General features: G+C 52.4%; 1 protein-coding gene across 6 annotated transcripts in view; it reads right to left on the reverse strand.

Moving 5' to 3' along the window:
- Positions 1-12,583: 12,583 nt before the first annotated feature.
- The window catches only part of SHANK2 (SH3 and multiple ankyrin repeat domains 2), a 471,724-nt gene continuing 465,893 nt past the window's right edge, over positions 12,584-18,414 (reverse strand). For all 6 annotated transcript variants that reach the window (XM_057506712.1, XM_057506710.1, XM_036875766.2 and 3 more), the window contains one exon: positions 12,584-16,482. In XM_057506712.1, coding sequence (XP_057362695.1) covers positions 15,912-16,482 — 571 coding nt within the window. In that variant the 3' untranslated portion in view covers positions 12,584-15,911. The remainder of the gene's footprint in view (positions 16,483-18,414) is intronic.

Here is an 18,414-nt window from a genome sequence, read left to right on the forward strand (position 1 = left end):
TGTCCCCCACCGAGGACTGAGGGTGATGTCTCTGCACTTGTTTTGGGACCATTTGTGTTTCTCAGTGAGCTGTTTACAATGGTTGTTCACCCTTTCCCAGTTTTCTCTCTTTTTACTTTGTGTATGGTGGGATTTTTTTTTTCTGAAGAACTTTTATAATCTGGTGTGTGGTTTCATTAATCTTTCTCTTTATGGTTTCCTGGGAGGCCTTTTTTATTCTAAGATTTTAAAAAAACTCTCTCATATTGTCTCAAATACTTTGTTCTAATTTCTCTGGGATTAATTGTGTTACAGTCCAGAGCCATTTGTCTCAATGCCATTTAGAATAAATGATAAATAGAGAAGAATAATATGTCTTCTCTCTACAAACTTTTAATGTCGCCTTTACTGTGTATTAAGTTTCCGTATATAAGTTTCCATACATTTTGGGTCTGTTGCTGAACTTCCCTTTTTTGTTCCATTGATCAGCATAGATCATTCACCACATCTGCTCATGCACCAGGTCTGCGTGGACTGAAATACTGTAGTTCTTTTTAAAAAAAGAGGAGCTTACAACGATAAAATGCCCTGTTTGAAGTGTACAGTTGGATGTATTTTGCCAAACATCTGCACCATTGCATCTACTGCCCCAGTCAGGGTGGGGCACCTCCCCCACCCCACGATGTGTCTGTGCCCCTGGGGCCTGGCCCCAGACCGCCGCTCGTCTGACCTCTGTCACCGTGGATGCAGGCTGTCCATTCCCACCAAAATAGAGCCTCGGAGTCGATAGTCTTCTGAGTCTGGCTTCTTCCTCTTCTTTTGTTTCTCTTGCAACGCTTTTTGTGTGTGTGGTAAAATACACATACAATTTACCATTGTGGCCCTTCTGAGCACACAGCTCAGCGGCATTGGGCACATTCACACGGGTGCAGCCATCCCCATCAGCACCCTGCCGTCTCCCCAGACGGAAGCTCTGTCCCTGCTGAACACTGACCCCGCCCCTCCCCAGCCCGGGACCCCCACTCGCCGTGCCCAGGATCTGTCGGCTCCAGCTTTTGGAAGTGGAACCACACAGAACCTGCCCCCCTGTGTGTGGCTCGTTTCCCGCAGCACAGGGTCCTCAAGGGGACCTTCCTTCTTACGGCTGAACCCTCCCCAGCACGGGGGCGTGCACCCATTCATCCAGCCGCGGCCGCTCAGGCTGTCTCACATTTCCTCTCGAGCCTGCCCCATCCACCTGCCACCCGCGCCGCTCCCCCACGTCGTCCGCGAGGAGCTCTGTGGGCTGCAGCCCCGGGCAGACCAGTCTTCATCCCACCCGGCTCCTGCCACGCCCGCCTCCTGGGAACGTCCTTGACGCTTGGCTCTGGGACCCCCGTCCTCTGGGCCCCTGCAGCCCGCTGTCCCTTCTTGGTCCTCTCTGGGGCTCTCTCCTCCCTGAACTCTAAGCATCGGGGCCCTGGGGCTGTCCTTGGCCGTTCCCCTGGTGCCCACACTTGGGGATGCATCCAGTCCGTGGTTGTAAGTGTTGCTAGACCCTAATGCTTGTGTTCCCAGTCAGGGCTTGTCCCTGACGTGCAGCTCAGGACTCCCGCAGGTTGTCCGGCCACCCCTCAAGTGTGTCTGACAGGCACTTTGGTTTATCATGTGCAGGTTGGACCCTGATGTTGCCCCAAAGCCTGCCCCTCCCCCAGCACCCCTGTCTCAGCAAAAGGCAGTTCCATCCTTCCTGTTGCCCCGCTGAAGCCTTGGAGGCATTCTGACCCCTTCCGCCTTGCCTGCCTCCATCTGCTCTGCCGGAAAGTCCTCTGGATGCACTGTGACAGCAGGTCCCCGAGCCGGCCGCTCAGCTTCTGCACCCCTGCTGCCCGTTCTAGGTGGCTGTCCTCTGGCCTGAGTTACGAGGTGCCTCTCAGCTGGTTCCTTCCTTGTCCCGTGCCCCCTGAAGGCGTTGCGGCGTGAATCCCTGCCCCTCCTTGGCTGCCTTCCCGCCCAGTGCAGGCCAGCCTCAGGGCCTTTGCTCTGCTCTTTTCCAGGACACTTGTGCCCAGACACCCACCGGTATCCTCCCCTGCCTCCAGCTGACCCTTCTCATTGTGGACCCCCAGCCTGGCATCCCACCCCTTCGTCTCTTCCTAGTAGCAGGCATCACTTCCTGCCCCATCACATGACTTTAAAAACAATGTTGTTGAGATAAATGCACAAATTACATACACCAAGTATATGGTTCAGTGGTGTTTAGTCTACTCGCCAAGTTGCACAACCATCACCACAGTCGACTTTAGAACAGACCTCTCCTCTCCTCCTATTTCTCCTTTCTGTTGTTGGGACTATGGCAGTGATGGCTGGAGCTCTGCCAGCTGTTTTGAACTATGAGGCACCATACAGAGATCTTTGGAAACTGGTGGATCAGAAACAGCCTGTGTTCATGATGACATCAGGGAGCTGCCACACTAGTCTGGCCTGCTTCAGCACTTTCTTCTTCGCTCGGAGAAGCCAGCAGCTGTCCTGAGGGAGCTCAAACAGCCCTATGGAAAGGTCAAGATGCTGAGGAGCTGAGGCCTCCTGCCAACAGCCATGTGAGTCTGTCACCTTGGAAACCAGTCCTCCATCCTCAGCAAATCCCAGCCAATACCTCAACTGAAATGTCATGAGAGCTACTGAATCAGAACCACCCAGCTAAGCTGCTCCCTAATTCCTGACCTTCAGAAGCAGTGTGAGATAATCAATGTTTATTGCTGCTTTGGGTCACTAAGTTTTGGAGTAATTTATAAGGCAGTAATATGTAACTATAGGACATGGTTGAGTTCTTATTTGAATCCAGCAAAGAATGGGCATGAGCTCCCTCATAGCAAATACTGCTGTGGTGACAGGCATACCCCACCACCCTCTGTAAGGGGGCAGCAGTCAGCCCCCTGCGAATATGTATCAAAATGCATAGAATACTCTTTAACGCTGCCGCTCTACTTGGCAGGCTTGGTCCTGGATCCGTATACTTGTATGTGCGCATAAAGGACCTAAGTGTCTGTCCACAGGGGGCTGTTAGACACACTGTGAAAAGGTTCCTTCTGTGCAAAGGAACCTACAGCTTGAAAAGAACAAGCCCCACCTGGGAGCCATCGCCGAGACAGTGTGAGTGAACGAAGGCTGCTTGCTGTCCTGTGGGGGGCGGTCTGATGATTCCCAGTAGTGTTGGAGGCACCCATGCCTATGACTCAGCACTTCCGGTCCCAGGTGAGCACGTGCCACGCTGTTGCACACGTGCATGTGGGTATTCACAGCAGCGTTGCTTTTTTTTAAAAATAAACTTTTGATTTCAGAATAATTTTAGATTTACAGAAGAGTTGTCGATTTCATGTGGAGAATTCTTGTGTACTTCCTGCCAGTTTCCCCTAAGATTAACCTCTTACTTAATGATGGTCCATTTATTGGAACTAGGAAATTAACGTTGGTATGACACTATTATCTAAACAACGGACTTTGCTTGGATTTCATGATTTCTCCATGAATGTCCTTTTTATCTTCCAAGATACAATCTAGGACCCCACATTACATTTAGAAAAGCATTGTTTTTTCCTTAAAAGCCAAATTTATTGAGATATAATTTGCCCACCATATAATTCACCTAAGGTACAGCTCTGTGGCTTTTAGTGATCCAGAGTCATGAAAATATCACCACCATACCTAATTCTAGACCATTTTAATCCTGACAAGAAACCCTATACTTACTAACAGTCACGTGCCATTCCACTTCCTCCCCCGCCCCTGGAAACCACTCATCTACTTCCTGTCTCTATGGAATTGCCTATATTCCAGACATTTCATGTAAAAGGATACAATACAAGCATTAAATGGTGACCGGCTCCTTTCACTTAGCACAGTGTTGAAAAGCATTGTTTTTATGGCAAAAAAAAAAAAAAGGCAACTGTGGGTAAAATCTTAACGTTTCCAGAATATCTCCTGGCTTTAGGACATCTGCATATCAGTAGGTGTTCAGAGGTGGAGAGAAGTATGGCTTTAGTGCATTTGCATCATTCCTCAGGGGTGGAGAAGTTCATCTCCATATCGGTGGGTAATGACCTGGGCAGGGAGGGCTTATCTGTACCTGAGAGGGGAGGGGAGGGCCGGTTTTTGCTTCTGCCAAAGCAGGAAAGAGAGAAGGTCCCTGACTTCAGTTTTGTAAGCAATAAATGGATTTTATACTTTATTTCTCCCTTTGACTGATTTCGGTTTTTAGAGATATTTTGCCCTGGGATTTCCTCTTCCCAGACTTACAGCAACATAAAGATCAATCAACAGATGTAGGGATAAATAACTTCTGACATAGTTGTATAAAGAAATACTACCCAACAATGAACATGAATGGTTTAGAGCTACATCTGTCGTCTTTGATGAATCTTCAAAATAATCCTGAACCAAATAAGCCAGCTGCAGGATTCAGGATCGCCGGTGGCGACAGGACCCGTGGTGAAGCCAGGTGCCGTTCGTCCCGCAAGGGCTGCTCACTGACCATGTGGGAAGTAGAGACCACTTATATGAGGTTTCTAAATGTGCACAATAATACTACATGTTGTTTGTAGACACAAACATTAGCAATAGACATATAGAAACATGCATAGAAATGATAAATGCCAAGTTCAGGGTGGTGTTTACCTCGTGGAGTCAGGAGGGGATGCAGGGGGTTTGCGGCACGCCGGCAATGTCTGGTGTCCTAAGCTGCCTGGTGGACATGGGTGTCTGTTCTTCCCCATCCTGCTTTACCTGGTATATTTCACAATAATTTCAAAAGAGCCGTGTGTAGAGTGAACTATGTTTGGACTTTTAAAATGATTCATACCCTTATGCCTGCAGACGTACATGCCAGGCCAGGAAAGAATCACAAGGAACCCTTAGTAGGCAAGGGCTTTGGGGAGGGGCCCTGAGGTCTGGGGAACCCCGGCGAGGGAGGCAGATGCATTTTTACCTCTTGATTAAGAAGATCATCCGACCTGTGTTTGCTGATTTCCCTTTTGCGCCAGCAGGCAACTGCCCACGCAGGACCTCGTTTGCCCGCACAGGTTCCCAGGGCCGCAGCGACCATCAGTCCGTTTCAGGTGAGAACGCTGGAGCCCTGGGGCGGCTTGTTTCACTGACTGGTGGTAGGTGCTCGCGGGAACCGGGCGGCTGGTTCCCAGATGAAGTCACCCCGCCCTGGCGGTGAGGCTCAGCGGGTGGGTCTTCCCATTCAAATCTGCCAGCTTCTTGGCACAGGAGGGTGGCAGTGGCCTCAGGCTGTCAGTGCCCTCCCTCTGGGCACAAGGTGTGGCCTGCGGAGATGCCCTCCGGCGCCCACATGCAGAGCTTGGTAGCCTGCGCCACGGCCCCTAGGAGAGCTGGGCACCATGGGGCGTTTGCTCTCCTCTGACACTGCGCAGCTGGAAGGTGGGTGCAGCTTTATTCTGCAGGGGTGGCTTCAGCAACACGGTGCTCAAACTGGCAGGCACAGGGTCACCTGGAGGGCTTGCTAACCAGCAGATGGCTGGGCCCTGCCCCAGAGCCTCTGATTCAGAACTTGCATTTCTAACTAGACCCAGGTGACCCTGATGCCCCTGGTCCAGGGACCAGACGTTGAGAGTCACTCAGTGCCTTAGCGCCCCTCCTCTGTGAATGGTGGACTGACGGAGCCTCAGGGATTGTCTACGTGCCGGCGACTCCAGGCAGCAGAAAGAGCAAGCTGCCCTGCCGCGGGGTGGCCTGTGCACCAGGCTGCCCAGGGGGTTGTGGCTTTAGCGCTGTGTCTGTCACCCATCCCCCGCCCTGCCCCCGACTGAGGATAATGGTTGCATGGGGCACTTCCTCAAGCTTCCTTAAGATCCACCTACGAACGTGTTGACCACACAGATTCCTGGCTTCCTTCTCTTAGAAGTAAAATAAAATGACGCCAAGCGTAAAGATCCTCAGTAGACACAGCCAGTTAAGCTAGGTGGGCCAGACTCAGTCTAGCTTATGTTGCGAATGTAAGTAAGCAAAGCCTTAGCCGCTTATTGCCAAGGCCTCTGAGAACCATAACGAAGCCTCAGTTGTCTTCCTGAAGTGGTGTAAGGTAATCGTCTGTGAACAATTAATTCCCTGCCATCCGGGATCCCCCACTGTAATGACCATTCTCACTTCGAAGCTGTCCAGTAAGGACACGCCCCTGACCTTTCTACCACTTTCGGGTTTGAAGCCTCCTTGTTCCCACGTAGTTTTTTTTCCCACATTAAAGCATCATATAAGGGAAGCCCTCTGGATTTACTTCCCGCTGAACCTGGACGCCTGGGAAGAGGCCTGGTTGCCGACCTGCTTGCACACACCCCTGCCAGCCTCCAGGAGGCGCTCCAGACCAGTCTCACCTGCAGCCCCTGGGGTTGTTGGAAACTCAGTGTTGGGGCCCCACCCGTCCCCAGGGACCTGGGTTGCTTGTGTAAGTGTGGGATAGAGCTTAGCCCCTTCCAAGCTCAGATCTCACCCCACAAAAAGGGGCCCCCTACAGAAACAGGAGACCTTGAAATTCTCTGGGGAGGAGCCCTCCTCGTCCACTGCCGTGAGAATGTGAAGTGGTGCAGCCATCGCAGAAAACACTCTGGCGGTTTCTCAAGTTTAACACAGAGTTCCCTGTGCCCCAGCGGTTTCACTCCCAGGGCATATGGCCAAAGAACCGAGGACTGGCGAACTCAGATGCGGTCCTTGTACTCCCGTGCTCGTGGCGGCACCGCTCACAACAGCCAGAAGGGGGAGACAACGCACGTGTCCATCAACTGACAGGCAGAGAAACAGAACTTGGTCTGTGCATATAATGGCACATCATTCAGCCGCATGACGGATGCAGCGCTGATACACATGGTGCGCCATGGAGCCTTGGAAATATGCTAAGCAGAGAAAGCCAGACCCCAAAGGCCAAATTGTGTAGGATTCCATGTATATGAAATGCCCAGAACAGGCAAATCCATGCAGATATAAAGTGGGGGTGCTCGCCTGAGGCTGGGGACAGTGTTGGGCATAGAGAGTGATGGCTGATGGGCCCTGGGCTTTTGTTTGCCTGACGGAACCGGATGGTGGTGATGGGCGTACAACACTGAAGGTGTTTAATGCCGCTGGGTTGTGCACTTGCACACACTCCCTGCTAGCCTCCAGGAGGCGCTCACTGACTGGTGGTAGGTGCTGGCCAGAGGACTCTGCTCGGACGCCCTGTGACTGCATGTCACTTGTCTTCCCATTCTCCATTCACTTTGCCCTTTAACACAGCTGTACGTTCGTTCCTGGCAGCACTCTGCCAAGCTAAGCGCACCCTCTGCCCGTCTGCCTTGCTTCCAGGGATGACTATAGACATCGCTGTGACTGATGTGTTGGCAGGCTTTTCTGAGAAAATATCGGCTTCCATGTTAAAGGGGGACAGACATGGCTGCATGCTCTTCCTTTCTTGGAACAGAATGTGATGTGTGGAGTGGTGGCAGCCTTTTGTTGCTGTGAGGCTGAAAGTTTGAAGGACAGGCTGAGAATCTCAGACTTAACAAAGTCCAGCTGTCAAACCGAAGAGCAACCACCCTCCTAGTGTCCCCTTTATCTAGCCGCTCCTCCAACACGTATTTATTTGAGAACGTTCCGTGCTAGGAGAGGGGCAGTGAACAGGACATAAAATTCGGCCCTCCCACTCGAAGGACCGTCGTGCCACCGTTCCTAAGACGAGTTAGGGACACTGTCGCCGCACGAGGAAGGCGCGAGCGCCCAGAAGCCATGCCACACGGCTCCAGGGCACGGGGAGAGGGTGGGGCCCATGTTAAGTCACAGGTCTGGTGGGAAGGGTTCTGGGGTGGCACGCTGGCAGAGCTCCTCCGACCCCACCCTAGGGGCCCACACTGCCCACACTGCCCACACTGCCCACCGCCACCGCCTGGAGCCACAGTTCTCGGTAGGCGGGGCACAAGCCCGCGACTGCCTTCTGGTCCCGGGGATTGGCCAGGAGCTGCCACGTGCCCTCCAACTGGACCAATCATGGATCTGCCAGTCATGATTGCACCACACAGGGCTTGGGACGGGCTTTCGTCGGTCATGATTGGTCTATGTGGGGCACGTGACCAGCACCTCCTTTGCCAGCCCGGGTCGGTCTACTGGAAGCACGTGCTCGGAGGTCGGTTGGTCACTCCTGATTGGTCCATGAGGGCACGTGGCAAGCTCAGCGCGGTTCCATGGGGGGAGGGTGGGGAGGCTCGAGGTGAGGGAGGGGGCCCGGGGCTGAGAGGGGCCGCGGGGGGCCTCTGTGCCGGGGAGATGGCACCTGTTGGCAGAGCTCCTGCCCTCGGGGGCCCACGTCCCAAGAGGCATGTGTGTGGGGGGGAAGGGGGAGGGAGGAGGATCAATACGCAGATTAACAGCCGACTTGAGGTCGTGCCCAGTGCCGTGTAAAAGCTGGGAGGTGTGAGCACCTGTTTAGAGCAGTGAGTTCCCTCAATCTGGTGGTCCAGGGAGCTATGCAGACACCGGGAAGAATTTCCAGACACCGCGAGGAGCAGGCAGAGAGGAGGCCCAAGGTGGGGATGTGGCTGGAGCCAGGGAGGCGGACAGGGGTCAGATTGCCTAGGAGGAGGCGGGCTGTGACCCTACAGTGGGTGGCCTGCGCTCTGTGCCCTCTCCAGCCGTCTCTTTTTGTGGTTTCCTTCTCTCCCACCATAAAGCGCCAGAACACTCTCCACTTAGTCCTCCTGGCTCCTGCCAGAAAAAGCCAGCGCAGGTGCCTCTGTGGAGGGAGGCTGGGCTCTCCTGGCAAGCCTGCGGGCGCTGGAGGGCTCAGGCTATGCGGTTTCCCCCAGATAAGCACATTGCCTCCATGTCTTTATCAGGCCTCTGTGGGCACATTTATAAACTCTTGCTTGAAAATGGAGCCTTTATTTTTAGCTTGCCCAGATGGCAGGCTCCAAGGCCGGGGAGGAAGCCGCCGCTCCATGCCTTTGGCTTTTGGTGAAACTTCAGAGCTGCGTGGGCCTGTTAAGATTCATTTAGAAACTTACTCTGCAGCCACACAGGTGACCCCTTGTCTCCTCATCCGGTCACGTGGCCTTTCTCCTTGGCCACCAAGTGGCAGTGAAGGGAGCTGTAGGGCTACCCCACGTCACATGGCACAGGGAGGCTGTAGGGGTGGGAGCAGACAGTGGCGTTGAGGGTGGAGGCTGTGGCTGCCAGGAACCTGTGGTTGCAAGAACAGAAATGGCTCTGGCTGATGTAGGCCGCAAAGGACTGCGGTGGGAGGAGTCTGGGCGACTCAGAGCCATGGGGGGAAGCGTTTGACCAGAGAGCGTGGGAAGGACAGGCCCAGGGCGGTCTTCTCCATGGCGAGGACTCACATCTTCAGGATGGTTACTCCAGGTCCTGTGGACCAGGGCTGTGGCATCTGCTTCCTCTGAGCCTGTTTCCTCATTGGTAAAGGAGATAATCACCTTTTTGATAATTAATGGATTCTTTTCAGAAGACAGATGTCACATGACACACATCTCTAAGCTGTGGGTCTTTTTGCAAATGTCAAGTCTTTGCTCTGTGAAGGCCTAGGACCCCTAGGTCCTGGCTTCAGGGAAGTGAGGTAACCAGATTGTTCTTGAATGAAGCCTCCCTCTTCACCCCTGGGGTGGTTCAGCTGGGAAGAGCCCCCACCTTGCCCAGCCTCCCGGACCTCTGGCCTTGCCCAGTGTCGGAGGGCAGCAGAGAGAGGAATGTGTTCTTGTCATCAGTGGTAGAGCCTGACACACAGCAGATATCGGGGCACCTGATGGGCTGTCTTTGCTAAAAATGGGTTTAGCCAGGTTAGCACTATAGCAAATCCTGTTTATTTCTACTGTAGGGCTGGCAAGTACTCAGTGGGTGCAGGGCTCAGAGCACCCAATAGATGTGGTTATTTCTAGCCTCTTGAGGATTGTGCACAGAAATAAGCTGACCTCTGCCTTCTGCTGTGGAAGCTTTAAGGGCTGTGTTCTTCTGCTCTCTGGGTCCTAGGGTTTGAAGAACACATTTAAGTCTGTTTAAGCCCCTTGGCAAGGAATACTATGAGTGGTTATTGGCAGGATGGCATATTGTCTTGGAGCAGCTGGACAGATGCCCTGGCACCGGAGGCAGGGAGTGATCAGCTGCCCTCATGCCCAGGCCTGCTCACGCTGCTGTGGGAAGGCCAGCCCCTTTCCCTGGTCCTCATCCCGTGCGGGGCCCGGGCTCAGCTGCCCCTCTCCGGCCTGCCCCTTTGACTCTTAGATACGTGTTTCCAGCAGAGGCAGCATGTGGAATGGGGCCCCTAAGAAACCCTGGCCATTTCTCCCATACCACTCTTTTCAGACTGTCAGGTCATTGTCTGCATTTGTGGCCTGAAGTGAAAAGGTCTGGCTGTCCAGTTGACTTTGGCCTGGTGAATAGCCCTGATGGTAGTCTCTTGAAGTCAAACAAGACACGGCTGTAGCTCCTTGCTCCCTTGAGATGTGTGTCTATCAGAAGAGCCCAGAGCCATGGCGACGGATGCAGCACATGGCTTTGTCCTGCCCCTGGAAATAGCGGTGGCCTGCTTGCTGCGGGGTCCCAGGAAGACAGGCTGGTGCAGCTTTGGTCTGCAGAGCCATCCGTCAGACTCCCCCTATTGCTGCGACTCTTGCAGTCCTCCAGGCGGGCTGCAGCCTCCGATGTGCCCACTACACCCCAGACTTGTCCTCTGAGATGACGGAGGCCTCTCAGAGCAGCTCACATTCTCACATTTAACTTGCAGTGAGCGGAGCACAGCAGCGTGGAGATGGGGATTAGACTGTGTATTTCTTACATCGTTTCCTTTTAAAAGAAAAGCGGACCATGGATTGCCACTCCTAGGAAAATGAGAATAGTTCTTCTGTCAGGAGAGGCCCTAACCACTAAAACAAATATTATTTTCAACCAAATGCGGAAGCGATGGGTACTGCTGAGTTCAGTACCAATGAGAATCACCAGCCACGGCCCAGGACTCCTGGTCCCCGTGCCACCTCTCTGTTCCATGGCAATTTTCAGGCACAGTTTGTATTCTAACTAAGTGACAATACTGCAAGTGATATAGTAGCACTTGTAATGGAAAAGTAATTGATAACACAATCGTATTTCAACTTTCTTTTTATTTTTTAACTCAAAGGACTGTGTATCTTCCACAGCCTTATGAGAAAGGCCCAAGTCACGCCTGGGTCTTCTCAACATTTCATTTCTTGAATCGTTTTTACTTTATGTTGTGCATTGATATGGGCTTCTCAGTTCAGAAAACAAGGCACTATAACTATTTATCAGCTACATTAATACATTGAAGTTCTATTTATCCTTTCATTAAATATACAGCATTTGAATACAATATGGTTTTATGCAGATCAGGTTCAAAACACCCAAGGCACACACTTAATTTTTTTCCTTTTTTTTCTTTTCTGTATTTATTTGAAGGCTCATATTAAATTTTCAGAATTGCTATAAACAAAGAATTCCAGAATAGAAGCAATGGACAGTGATTGTAATTTTAAACATAAAACGGTAAAGGCCGTGAAATGTAGAACCATGTTACAGGAACAATAAGGAAAGAAAACCACTGACAGTGTGGGTGAAAAATTGAAGCGATCAGATCTGAAGTCTGAGAAACAAGTTTGGAAGTCACCCGATTCCCCGCAAGGCACGGGCAGTCCCGTGTGCGTGCAGCCGCGGTGGCCCCCCGGCCAGTGGGATTGTCGCCTACTTGCATGTATACACGGGTATCTGCACGTACAGAAAAGACAGTCCAGTTCACTGGTTATTAAAATGCCTCCAAGTACAAGTAAAGGAAAAAGTCCCCCAATCGCTTTTTTTCTCTTAAGACAAACAGATATATTTATCAAGAACAGGTCTGGGAGGAGCCATTGGCGGTGAGGCCGGGGAGGGGGGGCTTGAGAGGGGTAAACTACCAAAGCTGTGAGGATTAGAATTTTTTGTGAACAGAGAACCATAGTGGCTGCTGCTCAGGCGGAAAAGTGCCGAACAGGAGAAACTGCTTGAGAACTAAAGACAAATCTTCCCTGGGGAGGCCAAAGAAGAGGTTCAGGGTTGAAGTTTAAAAACACGCTTCCCTACAACCCACGTCTCCCTGGCTCAGGTCTTTACTAAGACACAGCTCCTCACCCCAGGTGTCATGCATGCTTGCTCACCACACAGTTAGCTTTATGTCAGCCAGGGAGGCTGCCACTCTGCAGCCCCCATGGCCTGACGGAGGGGCGGGGGGAGGCGTCCACCGGCGGGCAGGGATCCGAATCTGGCCGCCCTTCAGGCCACGCCTGCCTCCCTCCCCAGACAAGGGAAAGCCAGGCTTCAGCTGTGCAGTGGGAGCGGTGTTCACACGCGCCCGCACTGACAGTTCCACAGCTCCGCAGTGCTGTACGTGCTTCCGTCCTTACATCGAGGAGAACTTAAGGAGATGGGGCAGGGCGGATTAGCTCAGTGGGAGCATTTCCTCAGTGACATTATCCGGTCACTGTCTCAGAGGTAAAGTGGCTGTGATGTTCAAATGACCTACATTATAGATTGCAAGTCTGGCCACTATTTGTTTAATTCAGTTTTCACTGTTTGCAGTCAGAACCACAACCTTAGTGCAATAGTATATTTATTTGTCTTTTTACAGTAGTTTTGGTTGCCATACAAGAGACTTAAGGATTGGGAGAAAGTGCAAATTACAGGAGCTTGTTTTTTGTTTTTAAATAAAGTCTAAAAAGAATAAAAGCACAATAGTAACAGCAACAGATAATGTGAACATGTGTTACACAAACTATAGTGTGAAACAATAGTTTCTAAAAAACAAAAAATTTATTAATGGGAAAAACCAATATTTGTGGCCCACACACAAAAAGTCATTGCCAGATCACCTGGATAATACTTGCTTGTTCAATAATTCAAAAAAAAATCACCATTTTATTAACTAAAGTACTACAAATCACTTTGTGACATGTAGGGATCAGCAAATCAACAGTCACACTGAGTCATTTTTATATGAATTAACTTAAAATGCACAGACACCCTGAGAAGGTATCTGAGCAGGTATACATAATTTACATCTTGAGTGATTTTGGCTTTGTATACACAATATTACAGAAAGTAGGCATGTGAATGTGGTTTGTTTAAATTACAGTATGTAACAAAAGTTGATTTTAAAACCTGGAATAGTATTAACATGATCTTTATATGAGCAGTTTAACATTTGTTCCACCATTAAAGAGGTCATGGAATAGGGCCTGGTCCAACACGCCCCGAGTGGGAGAGCAGTGGGCGGAGCTGTGGATGAGAAACTATTGCTTTTTGGTGGCAAAACCATCAACTAGAGCTAGAGACCGATTCACCTCAGCGTTGTGCGTTCTGCGGCCAGTGCAGGTTCTGGCAGGTTCTGTGACTCTTCTACAGTAAGACAAGGTAAAAACAAATGATTGCACCAGCTCGTTTCCATCTTCACTCTGTTTGCTCGTGGTTTGAAGGCTCTTTAAGAAGGGGAGGAGCAGCCAGCTCGTGCCACTGGCTGTCAACCTAAAGCCACTGGGGAGCGACTGGGGACAATGCCAGCCACCTCCTTCATGCCCATTCTGTGTAGCCTTTGGCCTGGCATGAGCACAGAGGTAACATCAATATAGGCAAAGGACACGGGCCATGGTGAGATCGTGTATGACTGAACTTTGCAATGTTGCCAAGTGGAAGACAAATACTGGCCAATCCACCATTTTTACATCTTCTTAATATCAGGCAGCCTCACAGGCCACCTGTGGCATCCTGGCGTGACATTTCTCTAGACTAATATTCATCTCAGGATGGAAAAATCGAAAGTATGTGAAGTAAAGTGCCTTAATACTCAATTGATTTCAAGTTGGATGGAATCATTCAAATACAACGATCAACCTGCAAAAGATTTTGGAATAGAAGAAGATCCAAAGCTCAGTTTCCAACTCAGGGGCATGTAGTTGGAGAAATTGTGTGTGTGTGTGTGTGAGATTTGGGAGAAACTGCTGCATTGTGAATTGTAACCACTTTTGAATAATTGTCCTTTGATGACAAAGTTCTAGCAAAGATAGAAAATGTAACACAGCTCTGCTGGTTCAGGTGCATCCAAATGAGGTTGATTTAAAAAGGTCATACTTTTATTATTGTTCCACAGAAATAGGATTATTAAATCACAAAATTTTTTTCTTTAACTTTCTAGCACTGAAGTGGCACAAAGGCTGCCTAGTAGACCAGCCACTTTTTTTTCTTAAAATATTGTGCTTATAAACTATCTGTACAACTATTTAAACTTGCAGTAAAGAAATTTTAAATTGCTAATTTTTACGTATTCATTCTAGAGCTGTTCCAAACCTAATCAGACACTTGACTGTGAGCATAAAGAAAAAAAAGGAAAAAAAATCATGTTTTTATAATTAGAGATGGGCTAGGCTAGTTCTGAAGTCACAATAAAGCCAAAAACCTGACGTTCGAGTTTCTTCCAAATGTGGGAGAATGTACTGGAAGCCTGGATGTTTTGGCGGCCCATGTGCGATCAGCCACCTCCCTTGGAAATCAGAGGTATTGTTACAGGGGCGGGAGCTCCAGGGAGCAGAATGGGGCTGGGCTCCTAAAGGCCTTGCCAGAGGCGGGACAGTGGCCAGCGGACCAGGAACCCCCCCACTGCCCCCCCACTCTTTCCTCCCTTCTGCCTGCACCCTCCCTGCCATCCATATGCCATACCCACTGGGCTCTCAAAAGTCTGTGTACTATTAAGACAAGTTGGTGGGGTTCCTGGACACTGAGAGAGAAAGAGAAAACACCTCTATGTCCTGCCTTCCCTGGCCTTAGAGAGCAAAGGGGTGTCAGTAGAGACACGTACCCTTGGCCAGGCTCAGGACTGAGGTCACCGTGCCCCACTCAGCTCTGGGCGAAGATACCACCCCCCGGCAGCAGCATGTGCCCACCAGTACCCGTGAGTCTGGCCCTCATGTCAAAGTGCATGCTCACCTGCTCTGATCTTTGCAGAATTCAACACCCTTTCAATTTAAGAAAATTCCCAAAGGCAGAGAACCCCTGTCTCAAATCCTGGAGAGATGCTCCTGGCAGACAACTGCTCTTGGCCTCGAGAAGACTTTGGACCCAGCAGGAGCCGCATGCTGGCTGCATCTTGCAGCTAGGTCTCCCCTTCTCCTTGGAATCGTGACTTTGTGCTTTGACTAACTCCATGTGACAGCTCTTTGGCCACTTTGGAATTACGCTAAGAGGTTTGCAGAAATAAAGCTGGGCAAAGCTGGGCACGATTCCACTCAAATGCCCCACTACTGCCGAGAACCTAATGGCCAGAGGGCCACAGATGCACGCTGCAACGCAGAGATGGGGTCAATAATCTGCAGGAAGAAAAGCTGCTCTACCTTTGAGGCCCAAAAAGGGGCACTGGATGAACATGTCTGGGGGTGTCACCCTGCAAGCAAAGTGCAGGAAAGAAGGGAGCGAGTGAGCACTGAGGGGCTCCCTCCCGGGGGCCACAGGTGGGGGACAGGCCTCGTGCCACCCCCTGGAAAGCGGGAGGGAGGTCCCGGGAGGTATCTAGGTACGTCGGTGTCTGCCTGTGAGAGCAAGGATCCCGTGCTGGCCTGGTGGGAGTCTCTGGCAGAGGGCCCGCCCCGGTGAGGATGCCTGCGTGCTGGGAGGCAAGCTGTGCATCTTTCTGTTAGAAAACCCCCTTCCCTCGTCCCCTGTTGAGAAGGCTCAGCCCGAGAAACCCACAGAGCTGGGGGGTTTGCAGACCTTTGCATAGGCCCACCCTGAACACACTCGGCATTTCTTTGGGTACCAGGAGACAGACCCATGGAGTGGGTGGTGCTCACAGACCTTATGGCCATTCAGGTATTTCAGTATAAGCCCATCTCTACTTATAACAAGAAGTCTGTAAAGGGGAAGAGCAGCCGCCCTTATCTGTCCAGCAGCTGTTTGAGAGCCCTTTCTATGTTCATCCTGTGCCCGACCCGAGTCACCCCGAGGTCTATCAGGTCTTCCTTCTGAAGGTTTGGTAAGTGGCTGCCATCGATCTCATTGTCCATGAAGGTCTCTTTGTGTTCACCCAAGTTTAGACTTTCCAGCCAGTCCGCCACGTCTGGTTTAGTCCACAGGTGGACAGGCTTAGTTGTAAAAGGCTTATTTGAGATTGGCTGTTGCAGTATCGAGGGGGAGGGCGACCTGCTGCGTCCTGCCGGGTTCAAGCCAAACAGGTCCCCGGGAGAGGGCTGGCTCGGGAGACTGAAGACGTCTGAGAGGGCGGGGGACGGAGGTGCCGCAGCAGCAGAGTGGGGGGCGGGCAAGATCTCTTTGTTCATCTCTGTTGGTGAGACCACGGGGCTCGGGGCCCGCCTGGTTCCTGAGGTCCTGCTATCATAGTCTGGCGGCCGGCTCTGCAGGGTGATGGGCTGGGAGGTTCCCGGGCGGACAGTGAAGGTGACCGTCGTGCTCCGTGTACCTGAGACGGTGCTCACAACCTCTGGGCTTCTGAAACAGCAACAGTAGAGACACCATCACAAGCCAGGTCACCAAGTGGGTCATCAGGATGCCGGTAGCCAGGGGAGGGAGGGAGGCACGCAGACCACACCAGAGTGCCTGATGGCAGATGCGCTGGCCATGAGCGATGACCTGCCATGCAGGATGGGATGGGGGAGTAGCAGGAGGTGGGGGGGGCAGGGGTCTGGGCAAAGCACACAGCACCCCACTCACCTGAGCACAGCAGGGCAGCTGGGCGAGTCTGCCTGCCAGGGGAGTAGAGGGGTGGCTGGGGGTGGCCAGCAGGCACTTCTAAGGGGCTACTCGAGGGCATGGTGACAGGGCCAGAACAGTCCTGTCCCTGGGGTCCCAGGTGGGATGTCTGAGGACATGATCAGCACACCTGGAGGACAGGCAGCTTGAAGACAGCGAGAAGGGACCCTCCCTCTTACTCACCCGTCAGGCCTCAGCTCCTCTGCTTAAAAGGCCAAGTGCCGGGAAGGGCACCCAAAGGCGGGCTGCTGTACTAAGTGGGAAGCCCCATAGCCTCTCTGGGACACTTAGGGTTTGAAGAAGTCACCCACAGACCCAGTGAGGAGTGGCTGGCCCGTGTTCAGACTGCACTGCTCCCCCAGAGTGGGGCTTGCTGCAGACACCCGGTGCTCACTGGTGTGGGGTGGCCCGTGTGCACGCAGGTGTCCCGAGGGCAGTGTAGCAGCTCACTGGGAGGATGTGTGATCCTCACCAAGCAGCAGGGACCTGAAAGGGGCCCCCTTCTCCCGGCTGTGGCCGTGGAAGCCCGTCCTGCTCTGCCCGGGAAGGCGAAGCCCCAGGGGTTGGCATGGGCTAACTCCATGCTTTTAGGTTCAACCTTTCCTGGCCCGTGAGATGGCTGGACAACTCCCGAGGGGAGCAGACCACATCTTGGTGCCAGAACTCCCTAGTCTTCATGTGTGCCTGCGTGGAGATAGTCTCTTTATACCCGGCACCCTTCCTGGTTTTGTCCAGGGCCCACCGCAGGCTTGCCAGCCACACATGGAGGACAGCGGCCCGTGGGCCCCGGTTCGTGTTCTCTGCTGTCTCCACACTGACGGTGTGTGCACCCACAGGGGAGGCAGCAGGAATGGGTGGGTCCCTTGCCTTTTGGGCCCCTCCTGGAAGGACCCATCCTACTGGGGGTCCCCCCTCAGGATCTGGACTTGAGGTGTTCTGTTGGCATCGTGGCCCTGCCAAACACCAGCATAGGCACGCTTTAGGCTGTGAGGCTCCACGTCCCCACGTAGGATGGGCTCCTGTCCCTGCTATGTGGCAAGGTAGTCAGCTGCCCAGGTGCTGGTGCCGTAACGACTGAACGTGGCCCCGTCTGCTGGCTCTGCTCTGCCACTCGGTTACTAGGCCCTGGTACATGGTGAGCACCTTGCTGTGCAAGTGGCTGCACACTTGCTATGCAGTCTCCCAGAGGGCCAGGCGCCCTGGGTGGGACTTGCTACATACAGGAGAGCCTCTGGCAGGGGCTGGTGGTGTGCTGGTTACACCAGCCGGGAGAGGCAGCCCCAGGTGAGACTGAGGACAACTCCACTGCCAGGCTCTGGGGCTGCCTATGCAGGGGCGAGTGAGATAGCACCCTCTGGCATCTAGACTGGGTTCCTAAGAGGTGGGCTAAGGAGAAACCTTCCAATTCTGGTGCCCAAGTAGGATCAACAGCCCCACTGCAGTCCCCACGTGGGCCACAGTGGAACGCCCTGCAAGGCGACCCGCCTCCTGGCGTGTCTGCTGCACAGCTGCAGGGCACCTGTTCTGGGGAAGGCTCATCTGTTCCACCTTGATACATGGAAGGAAGATGCCCCAAATGGGCCTGAGTATGAAGCCACTCTACCCTAGGTGATCTGAGTTGTTAATTAGGGCCGGGGGCCTTTGGGGGAGGAGCCTTTGTGAAGTGGGCAA

This window comes from Manis pentadactyla, chromosome 9 (assembly GCF_030020395.1).
Source record: "Manis pentadactyla isolate mManPen7 chromosome 9, mManPen7.hap1, whole genome shotgun sequence".
In the NCBI taxonomy this organism is placed as follows: domain Eukaryota; kingdom Metazoa; phylum Chordata; class Mammalia; order Pholidota; family Manidae; genus Manis; species Manis pentadactyla.